This window comes from Neoarius graeffei, chromosome 11 (assembly GCF_027579695.1).
Source record: "Neoarius graeffei isolate fNeoGra1 chromosome 11, fNeoGra1.pri, whole genome shotgun sequence".
In the NCBI taxonomy this organism is placed as follows: Eukaryota; Metazoa; Chordata; class Actinopteri; order Siluriformes; family Ariidae; genus Neoarius; species Neoarius graeffei.
This window is the reverse complement of record NC_083579.1, coordinates 37267539-37287227: the sequence shown is the minus strand read 5'-3', so window position 1 is coordinate 37287227 and position 19689 is coordinate 37267539. Positions and strand designations below refer to the sequence as shown.

General features: G+C 40.7%; 3 protein-coding genes across 5 annotated transcripts in view; 1 reads left to right on the top strand and 2 right to left on the bottom strand.

The window, feature by feature from the left end:
- Positions 1–3539, bottom strand: part of prorp (protein only RNase P catalytic subunit) — a 54329-nt gene extending 50790 nt beyond the window's left edge. Inside the window, exon 1 of one of the 3 annotated variants that reach the window (XM_060933788.1) lies at positions 3471–3539. In XM_060933788.1, coding sequence (XP_060789771.1) covers positions 3471–3522 — 52 coding nt within the window. In that variant the 5' untranslated portion in view covers positions 3523–3539. The other 2 variants (XM_060933787.1, XM_060933789.1) reach the window with 2 other exon arrangements.
- A 27-nt stretch (positions 3540–3566) lies between these two features.
- ppp2r3c (protein phosphatase 2, regulatory subunit B'', gamma) lies at positions 3567–17855 on the top strand. Its single transcript, XM_060933790.1, has 13 exons — positions 3567–3738; positions 4244–4368; positions 5234–5338; positions 5722–5834; positions 5914–6011; positions 6182–6252; positions 11817–11949; positions 15172–15227; positions 15311–15386; positions 15477–15613; positions 15775–15912; positions 16625–16684; positions 16861–17855. The coding sequence occupies exons 1-13, from the start codon at positions 3672–3674 to the stop codon at positions 17047–17049; spliced, it is 1368 nt and encodes a 455-aa protein (XP_060789773.1). The 5' UTR covers positions 3567–3671; the 3' UTR covers positions 17050–17855.
- The window catches only part of fam177a1 (family with sequence similarity 177 member A1), a 26944-nt gene continuing 24546 nt past the window's right edge, over positions 17292–19689 (bottom strand). Inside the window, exons 4-5 of the mRNA XM_060933791.1 lie at positions 19299–19396; positions 17292–19200 (exon numbers count right to left, since the gene is read on the bottom strand). Of these exons, the coding sequence (XP_060789774.1) occupies positions 19039–19200; positions 19299–19396 (260 nt within the window). The 3' untranslated portion in view covers positions 17292–19038. The remainder of the gene's footprint in view (positions 19201–19298; positions 19397–19689) is intronic.

Sequence of the window (19689 nt, the reverse complement as noted above, 5' to 3'; positions counted from 1 at the left end):
CAGGCTGGCCAGTTCAGTACCTGGACCCTTCTTCTACACAGCCATGATGCTGTAATTGATGCAGTATGTGGTTTGGCATTGTCATGTTGGAAAATGCAAGGTCTTCCCTGAAAGAGACGTCGTCTGGATGGGAGCATATGTTGCTCTAGAACCTGGATATACCTTTCAGCATTGATGGTGTCTTTCCAGATGTGTAAGCTGCCCATGCCACATGCACTAATGCAACCCCATACCATCAGAGATGCAGGCTTCTGAACTGAGCGCTGATAACAACTTGGGTCGTCCTTCTCCTCTTTAGTCCGAATGACACGGCGTCCCTGATTTCCATAAAGAACTTCAAATTTTGATTCGTCTGACCACAGAACAGTTTTCCACTTTGCCACAGTCCATTTTAAATGAGCTTTGGCCCAGAGAAGACATCTGCGCTTCTGAATCATGTTTAGATACGGCTTCTTCTGTGAACTATAGAGTTTTAGCTGGCAACGACGGATGGCACGGTGAATTGTGTTCACAGATAATGTTCTCTGGAAATATTCCTGAGCCCATTTTGTGATTTCCAATACAGAAGCATGCCTGTATGTGATGCAGTGCCGTCTAAGGGCCCGAAGATCACAGGCACCCAGTATGGTTTTCCGGCCTTGACCCTTACGTACAGAGATTCTTCCAGATTCTCTGAATCTTTTGATGATATTATGCACTGTAGATGATGATATGTTCAAACTCTTTGCAATTTTACACTGTCAAACTCCTTTCTGATATTGCTCCACTATTTGTCGGCGCAGAATTAGGGGGATTGGTGATCCTCTTCCCATCTTTACTTCTGAGAGCCGCTGCCACTCCAAGATGCTCTTTTTATACCCAGTCATGTTAATGACCTATTGCCAATTGACCTAATGAGTTGCAATTTGGTCCTCCAGCTGTTCCTTTTTTGTGCCTTTAACTTTTCCAGCCTCTTATTGCCCCTGTCCCAACTTTTTTGAGATATGTTGCTGTCATGAAATTTCAAATGAGCCAATATTTGGCATGAAATTTCAAAATGTCTCACTTTCGACATTTGATATGTTGTCTATGTTCTATTGTGAATACAATATCAGTTTTTGAGATTTGTAAATTATTGCATTCCGTTTTTATTTACAATTTGTACTTTGTCCCAACTTTTTTGGAATCGGGGTTGCAGCTGCCTTTAATATTAAACACTAAGACATACAGTCCTGTGCAAAAGTCTTAAGCACATGTAAAGAAATACTGTAGCCCAAAAATGGCTTAAAAATAATGAAATTAAATGTTTCAACATAAAAAAAAATACCATGAACAGCAGTACGCCATAATAAATGAAACAAAGTGAATATATGGTGTGAAATGACCATTTGCTTTAAAAAAAAAGTCTCGTCTACACCAAGACTCAGCTGACTTCAACAACTCACATGATGGCAGAGTGAGCCAACAACCCACAGATCACCGTGACGACTCTCTAGGCTGCTAACACCGTTCACACCCAGCCTCCAGTGACCCTAACACCTACAGGATGGCTGAGAGGGTCAACAACCCACGTGACCTCAATGACTTTAGTCCACTAGAGGATAAATACCTGGAACTCCCCACCAGTCAGACAGAACTGAAGAAGCCTTTTGGATGAGAGGTGAAACGTCTTCAAGGATTTCAACCAAGTCCAGTTGCCTTCTTTAGCACCTACGGATTCTTCTGGACACTTTGACTGTCACACTCACTTCTTAATTTTGCCGCAAAACCCAGTAGCCTTCATTATATTTTCTTTTTTAATCTGAAAAGATACGATTTTTTTCCTGTAACATTTAATTTTGTGCTGGAAAACGAACGTTTGGACTCTAAAATGTTTTTGTACTGACTCGATAATGTCGAAGTCATAAAATAGAAATCTATAATAAAGTTTGTATGAAAAAACTAGGATGTCTAAGACTTTTGCACAGTACTGTGTGTGTAAAAATGATTTATCGATTTTTTTTTTTTATCATAGCAAATTTCCCAAAAATGCCGCATTGTTGTTCGACCATCACTATGACCCCGGGGCATGGCTCGTTTGATTGACCCAACACTAGCTTTTGAGGGAATGGCAAAGGGATAGATGATGATGTTACTACAAATATATCATACTGTTCCAAACCTACTGAGGCCTTTCCTTACCTTTCAAACCATGCTTTAATGCTTCGGACCACCTTCTCCTCCGGATAAATTTGGTTTTCTCTCATGTAGGTCAGGATGGCCAAGATTTCATCTTTGTGTGCACGCTGACTGACACCACTCTCAAATAAACACTGCCATGTTTCCTGATTGGGCGTCAGTCCCTGATTCATGAGCTCACCATACAGGCGCCATGCTGTCTCTCTGTCCCCATGGAGAACAGCCCCGTTAACCGCATCGCCGTAATTCCTGGATGACGGTGTGATGACCTTCTTAATGTCTTCCAGGATGATCAGGGCTTCCCTCCAGCGCTCAGTCTGACTCAAGGCTTTTACAAACAGGCTGTACGCTCCAATGTCCAGAGTCTTAAAGCAGCTCTTCATGATGTCGTAGACGTCAGAAACTTCTGAGTGATGACCACGAGATACACAAAGCACCAGATACTTGAGCAGCAGTTCATACGGCAGGGTTCCGCTTTCAGCAGCGACATAGCTGAGAAGAGATTTAGCAATGCTGATGTCAGCCTCAATGGCCAGCATTCCCTCCATCATCCTCAGCTCGAAGCGCTCTGGTCTGGATGAGTTGCTTTTTAGATCTCGCCATTCTGAAACGCTCAGAGCCTGATCAGGAATTTCAGCTATAAAAGCTGCCCGGCCTTTCAGTGAACCCGTACTGACCTGTTCCTGATCCTGGTCCGCTCCTGATTTCCTCTTTAAAATCTCGGCAGTTCTTCTGGCATTGCCGGCTGCAAACACCGACTTTGGGAAAGAAGTTCTCTCTCTTTGAGTGAAGCCTCTGTGCTTGGTGCCCTGAAGCTCTGATGGTCTTCTCTCTCCTTTGGTGCAGAAGGGATGATTATTGGGCTGGGGATTCTTTTGTGGTGCACGTTGGTGATAAAGAGGATGCCTAAGTAGGGGGCACAGATGCTTGAGACAAGTCCATGAATTTGTTATCATAAAGGATGCCATTGCAAACTGGTTTTTCAGCTGATCTGACAGAATTGTGGAAACAGAATTACAATAATTCTGACATGCGAGATGTTTTATGCTAAATGACTTGACAACTGACTTCAAATTACATCTTCAAGAGCTCATATGAACTTTTGTGCATCCAGTTATCCAGCTATAATAAACCAGACGGCATTGAACATGCATTATTGCCACCCTCGTTCAAAATAAAGCGCTAGCACACAAAAAATGAAAGTAAATCAGAGACCAGAGCAAAATAATCAATCTTCTGTTTATCTTCCTTCAGTTAAATCAGAGTTCACTTACATTTAAACTTCTTAAATATAAAAGAAAACTGATAACTACCTAAACTCCTCATGTAAGTCTCACAGCAATGCGGCGGCCAGAGTGACGTCATTGACACCGCGACGCGTCCCAAGACGTCATTATTGTGCGACAAATGCGGAAATGTAAACAGTCGGTTGATCGTATGAGTATTTCTGAGGAGGAAACGTACACCTTCTGTTTATTATCGGAATCTTTTTTATAAACTAGAAAATTGCAGATATGACAAGCGACAAAAGTGAACACTGGAAAGATATTCTGAAAAGAAGACTGGCCTCGGCCAAACCTGGTGCGATGTTTTAATTATTGAATAAGCTAATTTGCTAACGTACTTTTGAGTCATTCATTATCATCATCAATTATTCATTATGAAGACTGACCATCTGAATATAAACAAACTGAAAATAAATATATAAATATAAAAAACTAAATGATCAATACATATCTGAATATAAAATTAATGGATTTCTTTCTAAACTCTTGGACTTTTCTGACTGAAATAAACTTATATTTGGCTTTCCATTAAAAAAAAAAAATCTGGCTTCCAAGAACATGGAAATCACCTACAAATTTCTTAAAGCTTAATTTAAAAAAAAAAGTCATTTCTCGTTAAATGGTCAAATGTGGTATAAAAGTCCTGCTTTGTAAAAAAAAAAAGCAGATGGAAAATGATATAAAATCTACAGGTAACCTGTATAAGCAGCTAATGCAATGTCCAGGAGTCTCTGTTACACACTTTATAAACTCTTCACAGAGAAGAAACATTTGAAATAAGAAGTCTCTTTGTTTTACAGACAGCAAGAGTGAAGAACAGAAGAAAGATGAGGAGACGGAGCTCTTCACGAAATATTACACTGAATGGAAAGGAGGAGGGAGTAAAGACGCAACATTTAAACACATCCCTCGCTTCTACTACAGAGTGAGTGTCGTTTTCCATCCAATAACACTGGCGTTTAGTATAATTATACTGCAGTGTATGGGGATCTTTTTGTACTGGGCCCAGTTTCTCAAAAGCATTGTTACGTTCAAATGATCTGAACCTGTTAGAGAGAGATACAGACAGACAGACAGTGAGAGAGCTGCATCTTCAGTTCGCAGTTTGAACAAGCAGCTGAAAACATTTATTGTTGTTTTTCCCTTTAGTTTTATATTTGTTCTATCTTTAAACATTTTGAGCACATTTTAAACATTTAATTTGTGTGAAATATATGTTTTACTTTGAGCCACAATTCTGTGCTTTCTCAGTTTATTGCTTTTTTAAATTTTGCTTGTTTTCAATTTATTTTTGGTTAGAGAAAAGGGGGGCAATAGGCCCTGCCGGGTATTCGGCCCAACTACATTGAAAATGCATGGAATTTATCAGGAGCCAATCAGAAAGTGTGATAACTGAACCCAGTAAAATTAAATAGAAACTGAAAGTTGGACTCTTCTGCTGGGCGATTATTGCCCCACACGTGGGGGAAACAGACGCTACTGTAAAAAAGTTGACTTGTTGGAAAACTGGTGCCCTTTTATCATTGGATTTGACACCAGTTAATTTGTAATTATGTGTTTGCTTGTTCTATTACTCTGTTAATAAAGTTACATTATATATACCATATTTTTTTAAAGACAAAAAAGTGTGGGGCCTAATGACCCCTTTGCTCCTACTTATTTTTTTAAGCAATTATTTACTGTATTTTGATTTTTTTTTTAGAAAGTAAATTTTCATTCCATTCTTAAAATATTTTATTTTCCCTATTTTGTGTTGTTGATGCACATTAATTGTCCGTATGTATCAACAGCTTCCTGCGGAGGATGAAGTGCTGCTGCAGAAACTGCGAGAGGAATCAAGAGCTGTGTTTCTGCAGAGGAAAAGCCGAGAGCTCCTCGACAACGAAGAGTTACAGGTAAGAAAGTGTTCTGTTTCTGTTTTCTCCTGATGTCTTCTTTAAACCGTGCTCCTGTTGAGATGCACATGTTTCAGTATGAACATTTCTCATCGCTTTGCAGTGCCGTTATGTGTTTTTATGGTTATGTCCTACATTTGAATAATGTTGTTGAACTTCCAGGTTCAAAGGTAGCAGATTACCGTAATTACTGTAGTAGCACTGCTAGTATATATTCTTCAAATAAAATATAACTATTGCAATCAGGCTAATGCAAAAAAATTGAATATATAATGTTTGACTGTATAAAAGACAGTAAATTCAATTTTTATTTAAAGTTATATAATGTGGTGTGAGATTTAATGTGATATTTTTATGCTTGTGTATTTTTTTTTTTCACATAGAACTTGTGGTTTCTCCTTGATAAACATCAAGTACCTCCTGCGAGCGGTGACGAAGCCATGATCAGCTACGAGAGTTTCCTGAAGGTCGGAGAGAAAGCAGGAGAAAAGTGCAAGTAGGTGGACAGAAAAAATGGGAGCCATGCTGTCCGATGTGTTTAATATTAATAACAAGACTCTGTTCCTGTTCCTCAGACTGTTCTTCACTGCCAGAGTGTACGCCAAGCTGCTTCATAATGACCCGTACGGACGCATCTCCATCATGCAGTTCTTTAATTACGTCATGAGAAAAGGTGAGGGATTATACACTATCAGATCTGCAACAGTCATGGTGTGTGTGTGAATGAGAGAGAGAGAGAGAGAGAGAGACCGCATTGGCCTGTACACACAAACATGAAGCTTCAAGGCATAGTGTAATGTGAATATAGTTTAATATCTGTCCTGTCTTCTCCTCTCCTGTCAGTGTGGCTTCACCAGACGAGGATCGGTCTGAGTCTGTACGATGTCGCGGGACAGGGATTTCTCCGCGAGTCTGTGAGTATCCTCACACATTTACAGCGCGTGTCCTGTCATGGAAATCTGTGCCTCAAAAGTAGCCAAAAAATAGACTTGCATGAAAGAAGTTGCCTTGGAGCGCCTTTAATTTCACAAAACCAACACAAGCACTGAACGATACCCGGATACACACTGAGGTCCAAGTTCTCTTCCATTAGTTTTTAAGTTGTGTCCCTCTTTAGGAGACCCGCCCCAGGACCGCCCCAAAACAAAATGGCAGCTCCTATTAAAATCATTGTAAAAAGGTTTAATGATGAGCCTGTGTTGGTCACGCGAATTGCCTTTACAGCGATAATCAGTGGTGGATAACACAAGATGATCACACACAGACACAAGGTCCTCTAAATATTTAAGCTCAGACTGTATCTAGGCTCAGCTTAAAGGAACTAAGTGTTAAAATGCCTCCGAAGTATAACATAATCATAAATTCATGCTAAATAATACAACAATTTCATCATGGTCTCAGAAAGATAATTGTAGCCAGTAATTCAGTTGTGTGTGTGTGTGTGTGTGTGTGTGTGAGGCCCATAAAATATTGAAATGAGAGAGTAGTCTTTCTAAACCAGAGGGAAGATGTCACAGCTTGACCTACATACACCGGAGTCTTGTCATCAAGATAAGAAATAACTGTGGCTACAGAGATGGGAATCCTCACACATTCTGATGCTCCAGAGGCATAAAATAATCTCACAATCCCAGAGCTCCAGATCTCTACAGACTTCATGGTACAGTGGTGCGACTCTTCATGCTTACTGGTCTCCTGGCCCCTCCTGTCCGCTTCTGCTCAGCCCGCTCAAGATTGCTGTCTGTCCTGGCTCCCCATTGGTGGAATGACCTTCCCATCGAGGTCGGAACTGCTGACTCCATGACCACCTTCAAGCACAGACTGAAGACTCACCTCTTCAGGCTGTACCTCTCCCCTTCTCTCCTGCCCACTGTGTAACTGTGTTTCAGTCTAGACCAGTGTTTCTCAACCACTGGGCCACAATCCCCCACCCCCAAGTTGAAGATAATTTTTACTTGTAGTAGGGTACCGTTGCTGGGTTGCATCCGACGTCACATCCGTTTCATTAAGCTACGGTCACACTACAGCTCGCGATGCTTTGCGATGGGTTATCGATGAAAATGGGACATTTTGGTGGCGATATACACATGAGCTAAAAGTTGTGGTCACAGAGCACGCGAACATTTGACTGTCTGGCGTAGCTCGAGTGGCCACACACACTCACAGAGCGCGTGGTGCATGTTCTTGGGATCCAGTCATTACGGGAAACACCTGATACTGATTTGAGCGCCATCAGCAGATACGGACGCTGTTTTCACAGAGGCGTTGCGAAGTATTATCATTATCACGGTCACGTTTGTTTCTAGCCATATTTATAACGCTGTTTAAATATTCTGTTTTATGATTCTGCTTTTGTTTGTGTTTTGTTTTTGTAAATACCACACCTGCTAATAAACACTCTTCCTGCACTTAGATCCGTCTACCGCCGTCTATCTTGTAGTGTCCTGATCCCCAGATCTTTAACCCAGCCACATATAAAAAGTTGTACGCCTCCATGTTCTTCCAGGTTTCCATCTGTGTGTCCGTGTGGAACGATGTCTGCAGCACCAGGTAGTTTGAGATGTCAGGGAACTCAATGGATGGATGTTCCAACTCATAGGAAAAATCCTTCTTTGTTAGCATGTAAAGATCTAATCCCATTGAGTGGTTTCTATATCCACTTCTTTTGAATGGACTTCTTGGTTTTAATAACTTGCTTGTTTGCTGTACACAAACATGGCAATAAGTTCTTGTGTTAATGGACCAGACTCCACTTTTGGATCATTAATCCCCTTTTGACTGAGAATGCCCTGCATGCATGGTTTTATGTTGGCTTCTGGCACATCCGTACAGTTTTAAATACAATACCTACCATTAAAACAGTTTGTTCTTATTGCATTTATTTAATTCCTGGGCTCCCATCTGTAACAGGGAGTGATGTGGCATTCCGTTAATACACTTTACAGCGGGATTATTAGATTCTAATACAACCCTGATTCCAAAAAAGTTGGAACAAAGAACAAATTGTAAATAAAAATGGAATGCAATGATGTGGAAGTTTCAAAATTCCATATTTTATTCAGAATAGACCATAGATGACATATCAAATGTTTAAACTGAGAAAATGTATCATTTAAAGAGAAAAATTAGGTGATTTTAAATTTCATGACAACAACATATCTCAAAAAAGTTGGGACAAGGCCATGTTTACCACTGTGAGACATCCCCTTTTCTCTTTACAACAGTCTGTAAACGTCTGGGGACTGAGGAGACAAGTTGCTCAAGTTTAGGGATAGGAATGTTAACCCATTCTTGTCTAATGTAGGATTCTAGTTGCTCAACTGTCTTAGGTCTTTTTTGTCGTATCTTCCGTTTTATGATGCACCAAATGTTTTCTATGGGTGAAAGATCTGGACTGCAGGCTGGCCAGTTCAGTACCCGGACCCTTCTTCTACGCAGCCATGATGCTGTAATTGATGCAGTATGTGGTTTGGCATTGTCATGTTGGAAAATGCAAGGTCTTCCCTGAAAGAGACGTCGTCTGGATGGGAGCATATGTTGCTCTAGAACCTGGATATACCTTTCAGCATTGATGGTGTCTTTCCAGATGTGTAAACTGCCCATGCCACACACACTAATGCAACCCCATACCATCAGAGATGCAGGCTTCTGAACTGAGTGCTGATAACAACTTGGGTTGTCCTTCTCCTCTTTAGTCTGAATGACACGGCGTCCCTGATTTCCATAAAGAACTTCAAATTTTGATTCGTCTGACCACAGAACAGTTTTCCACTTTGCCACAGTCCATTTTAAATGAGCCTTGGCCCAGAGAAGACGTCTGCGCTTCTGGATCATGTTTAGATACGGCTTCTTCTTTGAACTATAGAGTTTTAGCTGGCAGCGGCGGATGGCACGGTGAATTGTGTTCACAGATAATGTACTCTGGAAATATTCCTGAGCCCATTTTGTGATTTCCAATACAGAAGCATGCCTGTATGTGATGCAGTGCCGTCTAAGGGCCCAAAGATCACGGGCACCCAGTATGGTTTTCTGGACTTGACCCTTACGCACAGAGATTCTTCCAGATTCTCTGAATCTTTTGATGATATTATGCACTGTAGATGATGATATGTTCAAACTCTTTGCAATTTTACACTGTCGAACTCCTTTCTGATATTGCTCCACTATTTGTTGGCGCAGAATTAGGGGGATTGGTGATCCTCTTCCCATCTTTACTTCTGAGAGCTGCTGCCACTCCAAGATGCTCTTTTTATACCCAGTCATGTTAATGACCTATTGTCAATTGACCTAATGAGTTGCAATTTGGTCCTCCAGCTGTTCCTTTTTTGTACCTTTAACTTTTCCAGCCTCTTATTGCCCCTGTCCCAACTTTTTTGAGATGTGTTGCTGTCATGAAATTTCAAATGAGCCAATATTTGGCATGAAATTTCAAAATGTCTCACTTTCGACATTTGATATGTTGTCTATGTTCTATTGTGAATACAATATCAGTTTTTGAGATTTGTAAATTATTGCATTCCGTTTTTATTTACAATTTGTACTTTGTCCCAACTTTTTTGGAATCGGGGTTGTAGAATAGATGAGCCAAAATAATTGGGGATCCTTTTTAATGGGCCCCGACTTGTTACAAGTATGAATAGGTGGGCCTTAAAGCAGAAACGGTTGAGAAGCCCTGGTCTAGACCAGCCCAGGCTGTGTACGTTCTAGCCTGGGGTTAGCCGTTTGAATTCTCCATTTCGTTGTACTTTGTATGGTTGGTTTGTTTCCTTGGCTGTGAGTAGTAATACTTCAACAGAATATTACACTAGGTATTGCTGTCACTTGTTCAGTTGGCACTAGAACGTTCTTGTCTACAAGTTCAGCACGTCGCTCTGTATAAGATCGTCTGCTAAATGCCATGTAATGTAATGTTACTGCTTTTAAAACGTTATTCCATCCATTCCATTAAACATCCAGGCTTCATTAGGGCCGAGTGATGGGACAGTATGATCTTGACATTGCAATAAATTCTCTGAGACTGCTGAACGTATCATCAGCTTTCAGCTCCATCACTACTCACATTAACACGTCAGTGTGTGGGGGTTTTTTTTTAACCCTTTTCTCACTTTCCCACTTGTTCCTATCCAGTTTGTAGATTTTCCTTATGATGATATTATGTATGGAGATATATTTTAGTCATATTGCTCAGAGCAGAGCCTCAGAGTTGAAACATATAAGTGTAATAGTCCTGATTATGGTTAAAGTTGATTATGAAAAAAGAATGTTTCATTCACTGATTATTTTTCCCCCGCATGTGAACATACACAGGCTTACAGTATATATGTACTGTATATTAGAGTGTATATGTGTATAATCTAGAGCCCTGCACTCCCGCGGGGGACCCGCGGGACCCGACGCAAAGCAGTGCGGCGCGGGACAAATTTTGAAAGCTCATTGCGGGCGCGAGGGGGAGTGCACAATGCAGGAGCAGGCGGGAGAGGTGATAAGCTGCAGTCCCGCTAACTAAAAACGTGTTTAAAAATAAAATTTATAAATTATTAATTTATGTCTATCATATATAATTTGTGCTGGATATTTTATTTGGCATTAATAAAACATTTTAAGATGCCTAAATTTGCGGATGTGGTCTAATCTCGCGTATGTTTCCAATTCCTTTCCGCTTTTCCGTGTTTGAGATCTCCGATCATGGCAGAAGAGCAGAGCTCCTCTAGTGAAGCTCACAGTGCTTCAGAAGTAAGTGCTGCTTTAAAAAGAGGAAAATTCTGTCCCGCGCAGACCTCTACTGTAGATATTTATGCTCAAATCCACTCAAAGTAGGGGGCGGGGCACCATCACGCTGTGTCTTTAAATTATATTAATTTCTTATAGGCCTACTTGTATTTCCTAGAATGTAAATGTGAGATATAAGCTATATGATATGTACAATATTCTTAATATCCAGTGTAGATTTTGGTAGGTGTGTTGGGTATCTCTGTAAAGCCTCAGCTGCACATGCCGCCTGGCAACGCGCACCCTCGCTACGTGCGCTAGGTGAAGGATCGGTCAGTGGAAAGCTCAGCATGTTTAATTCCCCAAGCCAATGACAAGAACTTTCGTGAGAAATAATGCAAACGTCTGCATCATGCGGGATTTGCGGGCGGGAGCGGGACAAAATATGGCAGGTGCGGGCGGGAGCGGGACTGCAGAATGTGGGAGCGGGACTGAAAATTCTGTCCCGCGCAGACCTCTAGTATAATCTGATAGACCCACACACACGTACACTGTCATGAGATCCTTATAGATTATACGTAGTGGATCATCCAGCTCTGTATATGAACCGACGACCGCAGTTATCCTCTCGTCCATCTTCAACATCAGTGTGAATGACTGAAGCCCCGCCCCTGACCATTTTCTATTGGCTAACGAATAGCCACAAACTGAAATGTGTTTGTGAACACAACATAACGGCAGCTCATGTTCTTGTTTTCTTTGCATTTAGGATTTGGAGAACTACATCCTGGAGCTGATCCCCACTCTGCCTCAGCTGGACGGGTTGGAGAAATCCTTCTACTCTTTTTACGTCTGTACTGCTGTGCGCAAGTTCTTCTTCTTCCTCGACCCTCTGCGCACAGGTTCGTTCATGATGGCGTCTCTCATTCACTTGTTGTTATTGGTTATACAATTTATACAAAAAAAAGAGAACACACTACAGTTCTGGGACACGATACAGAGCATTTTTATATAAAAGTGTTTTTAAAAAGTGGGTGGAGTCAATGAAAATTCATTTGTCCTATGCAGTGTGAATTTATTAATCCTGAAAATCACCTCAGCATAAATTAATCCATCAGGAAGCATCTCATCTCATTATCTGTAGCCGCTTTATCCTGTTCTACAGGGTCGCAGGCAAGCTGGAGCCTATCCCAGCTGACTACGGGCGAAAGGCGGGGTACACCCTGGACAAGTCGCCAGGTCATCACAGGGCTGACACATAGACACAGACAACCATTCACACTCACATTCACACCTACGGTCAATTTAGAGTCACCAGTTAACCTAACCTGCATGTCTTTGGACTGTGGGGGAAACCGGAGCACCCGGAGGAAACCCACGCGGACACTGGGAGAACATGCAAACTCCGCACAGAAAGGCCCTCGCCGGCCACGGGGCTCGAACCCGGACCTTCTTGCTGTGAGGCGACAGCGCTAACCACTACACCACTGTGCCGCCCCCATCAGTAAACCTTGTAGTAAATTTGTATAATCCTGTTTCTGCCAGATTTAAACAAAACTACTCCATTCATTAAATTTTAATAATGACGAGGTTTATCCAGATTCATCAGCATCTCGGAAGAATCAGCGCATTCCTTACAAATGAAAGGCTGCAAAATTCGTACTGCATACCAACCGCATGTCCACGCCTCCAATAATAGCTGCTGTAGGTGCAATTGGTCTTAAGTGATCAATCTCATTAAATCAGTCTCATTAAATCAGTCTCATTAATACCATTAATCTTGGTACTTAATAATAAATTACCAAACAGCTAAATTATGGTATATTCCAAATTATCATGATCACTTCCAATGCAGCAATAATGTACCACTTACCAGGCTACAGCCAATGGCACTCATACACCTTGGAATTCTTTGAGATTGTGTGACTTCAAAAATATCGGTACAACAACAGACACAGTTGAACAGAATAATTGAATTTATTATAACAAAGATAAAAATGAATAATAGCAGTTGAAATCTTCGGCAAACAGTGAGGTATGTGTGTGTACATGGGAGTGCGCGTGTGTGTGTGAGAGCATGTGTGCATGTGTGTGTGTTAGGCCTGTGACCTAAAACAAAAGAATTAGCTCTAGGTTGCTAGCTAAGGTGTGTTTGTGTGTGACCACGTGGTGGAGACAAAAGAATTAGCTCTGTGTTGCTAGCTAAGGTGTGTTTGTGTGTGACCACGTGGTGGAGACAAAAGAATTAGCTCTGTGTTGCTAGCTAAGGTGTGTTTGTGTGTGTCCACGTGGTGGAGACAAACTAATTAACTCTGTGTTGCTAGCTAAGGTGTGTTTGTGTGTGTCCACGTGGTGGAGACAAAAGAATTAGCTCTGTTGCTAATGAGACAAAACAGATTAGCCGTGGTAGCTTACTCCACTAGCTTATAACATTACTAAATCCACTGAAGTCTTGATGAGGTCAAAATATATGTAATAATGAAATTAAAGGTGTTAGGAAGGAATAGAGAGCATGCAAAAGCCTATCTATTAAACAACAACTGAGAGAACATAGAACAATGTAGAACACAAAACCAGTGTGCACAATTAAACAATTCCTGAGTTTAAATTCACACTACTTCATAAAGCTAATTCCTAAGACTAGTTTCTGCCCAAAAATGCCATTCTTACTTAGTATCTTGCTCCTATGCAAGATTACGTAGAGATGTTCCAAGACTTTTGGAGTCCACAGGAGCACGTGGGGCTTTCCGTGAAAGCAGAGGATTTCTTGGTCCGAACGCTTCGTAGTTCGTGGAGAAAAGTCTCTGATCAAACAATGTGCACAGCGCTTTTAGTCAGAAGGAATCCGGTCGCTTCTAACTTTTAATTAAACTGCTTGGGCGGCAGTCGTAATGTTACTGATAATAGACAAACAAACCGGCTGTAGCTCAACCGAGAGAGAGAGATAGCACGATTTAAGTAATTCTACCGTGGCCAATGGTAAACAAAAACCGCGCTGAATCGTTTTTCTCGGGAGAAAGACGTCTTTATCTTGGGTGCTCGGAGGAGCGGATCTCCTTGTGTCCATGTGCTGATCTCACGCGGAGCCAAAAGAGAAAGAAAGGAAGTTTGCTCAGTTACTTATGGCTTCATGGAGGATGTGACGTAGGTGATCCCGCCCAGGCGTGACGTAGGTCAACATGGAAGTTGGTTGATGGGATCTGTAGTCCTTAGAGAGACGGGCTGTTGTACCTACACTGCTTTTATATAAAAAGCTTTCATTCACTGTCACCTATGAACAGAACACACACTTTTGATTTTATGTTTTAATTTTTTGACGCGTTCCACTTCTTTCCACCTTTAATCTGAGGTATTTTAGACACGCAGTTGCATTTAGGTTTGACTTCTGGAAGTCCTCTTAGACATTCTGAACAATGCAGAAACCTTCTTCACGTATTGTTTTCTGTGTGTACATTGTATATGACAAAACAGATGGTATTCTCATCTCATCTCATTATCTCTAGCTGCTTTATCCTGTTCTACAGGGTCGCAGGCAAGCTGGAGCCTATCCCAGCTGACTACGGGCGAAAGGCGGGGTACACCCTGGACAAGTCGCCAGGTCATCACAGGGCTGACACATAGACACAGACAACCATTCACACTCACATTCACACCTACGGTCAATTTAGAGTCACCAGTTAACCTAACCTGCATGTCTTTGGACTGTGGGGGAAACCGGAGCACCCGGAGGAAACCCACGCAGACACAGGGAGAACATGCAAACTCCACACAGAAAGGCCCTCGCCGGCCCCGGGGCTCGAACCCAGGACCTTCTTGCTGTGAGGCGACAGTGCTAACCACTACACCACCGTGCCGCCCCACAGATGGTATTGTTCTTTGTAAATCACTCGGAACAGACCCGCTTATGTATACAATCGTTTTGTATACGACTGATCCTCTTGCACATGCAAATTAGCCCACGTTATTTGGGATCTTATAAGTAAAACACTGTTACCGTTTATCTGTTACGTTAGTGAGGTGAGAGTTTCCCTGTTTCTCTGAGAATCCTGAAATATTCAACGTTTATTCAGGAATACAAACCACTGATTTAAACAGTAATTCTCATGTTTAAAAATGTTTTTCAGGTAAAATTAAAATTCAGGACATCCTGGCTTGTAGTTTTCTGGATGATCTGCTGGAGGTAATGAAGATTTATTCGTTAACATGGAGCGTGCATGTTAAATGTTATGAATTTTATTATAATCCATGTGCATTAATGTGCAGCTCAGAGATGAGGAACTGTCTAAAGAGAGCCAGGAGTCCAACTGGTTCTCAGCGCCATCTGCACTCCGTGTTTATGGTAAACAAAAATATTAAAAATCCCATTCCTTTCGAATAATTATCATAGCACAGTTTAGTATTTTTTTTAAGATTGTGTGTGTATGTGTAGGTCAGTACCTGAACCTCGATAAGGATCATAATGGGATGCTGAGTAAAGAGGAGCTGTCTCGTTATGGCACAGGAACATTAACCAGCGTTTTCCTGGACCGTGTGTATCAGGAGTGTCTCACCTATGATGGGGAAATGGTAAACACACACACACACACATTATACCCAGTATCACAGCTGTTAGTATCTGCGTTTATGGTTTCCTCTGAACAATTTTCACAGTATTTGTTTTAGTTTGTGTTGGAGACAGCGGTTTGCATTTTCGCTGCACGTGTAAAGTAATATTGTGTGTGTTTCAGGACTATAAGACATACCTGGACTTTGTCCTGGCGCTGGAGAACAGAAAGGAACCAGCAGCACTGCAGTATATCTTCAAACTGCTGGATATGGAGAACAAGGGCTACCTCAACGTCTTCACTCTCAACTACTTTTTCAGGGTCATAAAAAGATTTCCATTTATTTACTGAAGCGAAACACACTCTGCTCTCTTCATTATTTCACTTTTAATGCACTTCAGCTCTCAGGCTTTGTCCCAAAAATTAGGGTTTATTATTGTCACACTTTATACTACCGTTCAAAAGTTTGGGGTCACTTTGAAATGTCCTTATTTTTGAAAGAAAAGCACCGTTCTTTTCAATGAAGATCACTTTAAACTAATCAGAAATCCACTCTATACATTGCTAATGTGCTAAATGACTATTCTAGCTGCAAATGTGTGGTTTTTGGTGCAATATCTCCATAGGTGTATAGAGGCCCATTTCCAGCAACTCTCACTCCAGTGTTCTAATGGTACAATGTGTTTGCTCATTGCCTCAGAAGGCTAATGGATGATTAGAAAACCCTTGTACAATCATGTTAGCACAGCTGAAAACAGTTGAGCTCTTTAGAGAAGCTATAAAACTGACCTTCCTTTGAGCAGATTGAGTTTCTGGAGCATCACATTTGTGGGGTCGATTAAATGCTCAAAATGGCCAGAAAAATGTCTCGACTATATTTTCTATTCATTTTATAACTTATGGTGGTGAATAAAAGTGTGACTTTTCATGGAAAACACAAAATTGTCTGGGTGACCCCAAACTTTTGAACGGTAGTGTATATTTGATGAGATGTGTGTGCTGTAGGGTAACTGTGTTATAATGGTGTGTGTAGGCCATTCAGGAGCAGATGAAAATCCATGGACAGGAACCAGTCTCTTTTCAGGATGTCAAGGTGTGTGACCTTTTGACCTCATTGTTTGACAGGTTCTCTGTAATTTCTCTTCAGCTGATGAGCAGCATAAAGGAGAACTCGGCTAAGTGGAAATTAAGCGTACAAGACAGCGAGTGTGTGTTGCACAGAACTAATGCAGCCTGTGTTAATACCTGTGTGTGTGTGTGTGTGTGTAGGATGAAATCTTCGACATGGTGAAGCCTAGAGACCCGTATAAAATCACGCTGCAGGATCTCGTGAACAGCGGTCAGGGCGACACAGTCACCAGCATCCTCATCGACCTCAACGGCTTCTGGACCTACGAGAACCGAGAGGTGCTGGTCACTACGGATGAGAGCAGCTCAGCCGACTTAGACGACACATGACCACAACAAACCCTACGGAACTTTAAACCTGGAGATGTAGTCTGGGTTTGTAGGTTTAACCAATATTAGTGTCAGTGCTGGAATTATTGGCACCCTTGGTACAGATGGGATTAAAAAAAAAAACCCGATTCTAATAAATTAAATAAAATTTCCAAACACCAATCTTTAGTACAGGTGCCAGTAATTCTAGACAAAAGGTGTATACAATTCAGCTCATTTTTAACTTCATTTATTACACAGGATGAGTGTTCAAGAGTTTATTAAAGAAAGTCACATTATTATATAGTTTTTTTTTTAACAAGCTAAACCATATTAAAAAGAGTAGTGCATTTAAAGAAACTATACATAAATTATACAGTTTTTCAAAGTTGTGATTTGAGATCGACAAACATTAAAGAATGTCAATTTCTTCATTTTTACATCCTGAAAAAACACCCGCACGCACACACATCAGAGGAGGACATTATTTCATCAGTTTTTAATGGTCACTGCAACAAAATGAGTGAAAATTAAAAAAAAAAAAAAAAATCATCCTTGGTGTAATAATGATTTCTAAGTTCACACAAATGTTTATGCTCTCATGCTTCTCGAAGTTCTATTAAGACTGAATTGTTTTTCCTCCCCCCCCCTTTTATTTATATTAAAAAAAAAAAGTGAAATCACGTGATAAATTTCAGATATGATAATTGTCCAACCTGGTCATCACTACAAGACCATGACATCAACTCACACCATTAAATGCCACTTATCTAATCATTAACACCTTTATAAACAGCATCCAAATAAAATAAATGTGCGAGATCAAACAGCTGAGCAGAGAAATTAACTGTGACACAATAATTAAAATAAAGCGTACAGACTGAGGATAAACCTCCCCAAAATAAGTCAACAGATTAAACTAAACCCCACCTCTGTTGTTTTTATTGGCTAATCCAAACATTTCTGTCACTCTATAGGATCTGATTGGTTTGTAGTTTCGGCAGCCAATCTGAAACTCCTTCAGATTTCCTTAACTTCGTATTAATATGAAATGAAGATTGGATTTTTTTTTTGCCCAGTGAAATTGAGAACGCAGCCTTTGTAATAGTGAACAACACTGAATGGAAAAAAAATGCTCACAAAAAGGGTTCGTTTATGTGAAATTAAAGACATTACATAATTTATTTAGAAGTAGGGGCATTGGGGGGGGGGGATTTGAAATGGAAAAATCAGTCCAGCAGTGTATGAATCAGATTACACACCAAGATCTAGTGCGACTTGAAAGGAAGGAGGAAAGAAGAAAAAAAACTGAGTAAAGAGACAACCAGTCAGTGCCAAGTTTCCCAAAAGCATCGTAGCACAAAGTTAATCGTTAAATGGTCGAGCGAACAGCACAATGAACACTCTCTCTCCTAGTTAAGATGCTCTTAGCGTTAAGATGCTTTTGGGAAACCCACCCCTGGAACAGTTTCTCGCGTGCTCTAGTTGACAGACGGGGATTAAACAATGACACGTCATACTTTTTATCTGTTTATAGTTACATTTAAATGATTTGGAATGCCCATTAAATTAGTTACATCCTGTTTTCACTGACATAGCAACTATAAACAAATAATTCCCTCACCAGCCTCTCTTCATTTCTTGGTGTCAATAAGACCAAAAAAAAAGAATGTACTTTGTCATGTTACTGAGAGACTGCAAGCGTAAACTCCTCTGTCCTGAAGATAGTGAAATGATTATTTTTGCATCGATATCATATTGTCTCACACCCCGAATCATACGCGTAAAATCACAACTCTTAGGCTGTGTTTTTCAGATATTAAATGCAATCATTCATTCATATATGACCACCCACACACTTGTTTTTACACACACACACAGCTATAGAAATGAACATTTAAGGAGTACATTCACTTTGGATAGTTTCCTTGGTTAAATATATTATTTAAAGAAATTAATCAGTGACGTCACAGTCCGAGAGAGAGTTTAATGTGGAGAAAAGGCACTTGATCATGATGATGACTCCTGTTCAGCTTCAAAGCTCATGTTGACGAAAGAACTCGTCCCTTCAGGCTGCTCCACAGCTGGATTCTGTTCTTTGTCACGATGCTGATTGTCGAAGCGCCGCTGGGCTTCTTCAGAAAGACGGTCTTCCTCCTCGGCCTCTTCCTCCTGAGGACGCAAAGCCAAAAATTCGATCACGCCAAAACGATTTATAAACCGTTGTAAGATTTGTCTGTGTATTAACACACACACACACACACACACACCTCTTTCTTCATCCTGTAGTACTCATCGATTGCATACTGATACTTGGGCGTGGTGATGCCCAGCAGTGACGCCAATTTCTCTCCCAGATAATCACACACTGAAACCAAAACAATCAGCATCAGCAGCAATCACATACAGACAGACGTTACACCTGAAACATGGGTCATGATGTGGTGTGATCGTCATAATTAAGAAAACCTGCATCTGGTATCCCATGTACAAAATCTGTGTGGAGAAAAATAAATCCAGCCACCGAGTGTAAATTTGGGTGTCCATTCCTGCTTAACATGTTTATACGTTAAAGCATATATATTTTTATTATAATATATATATATATATATATATATATATATATATATATATATATATACACACACACACACACACACT

Bases quoted from the DNA above. Each gene is read 5' to 3' on its own strand.
- ppp2r3c (XM_060933790.1), top strand. From the start codon at position 3,672: ATGACAAGCGACAAAAGTGAACACTGGAAAGATATTCTGAAAAGAAGA. The intron at 4,369-5,233 runs GTGAGTGTCGTT...ATGTATCAACAG, and splicing joins TCCCTCGCTTCTACTACAGA to CTTCCTGCGGAGGATGAAGT. The intron at 11,950-15,171 runs GTTCGTTCATGA...AATGTTTTTCAG, and splicing joins CCTCGACCCTCTGCGCACAG to GTAAAATTAAAATTCAGGAC.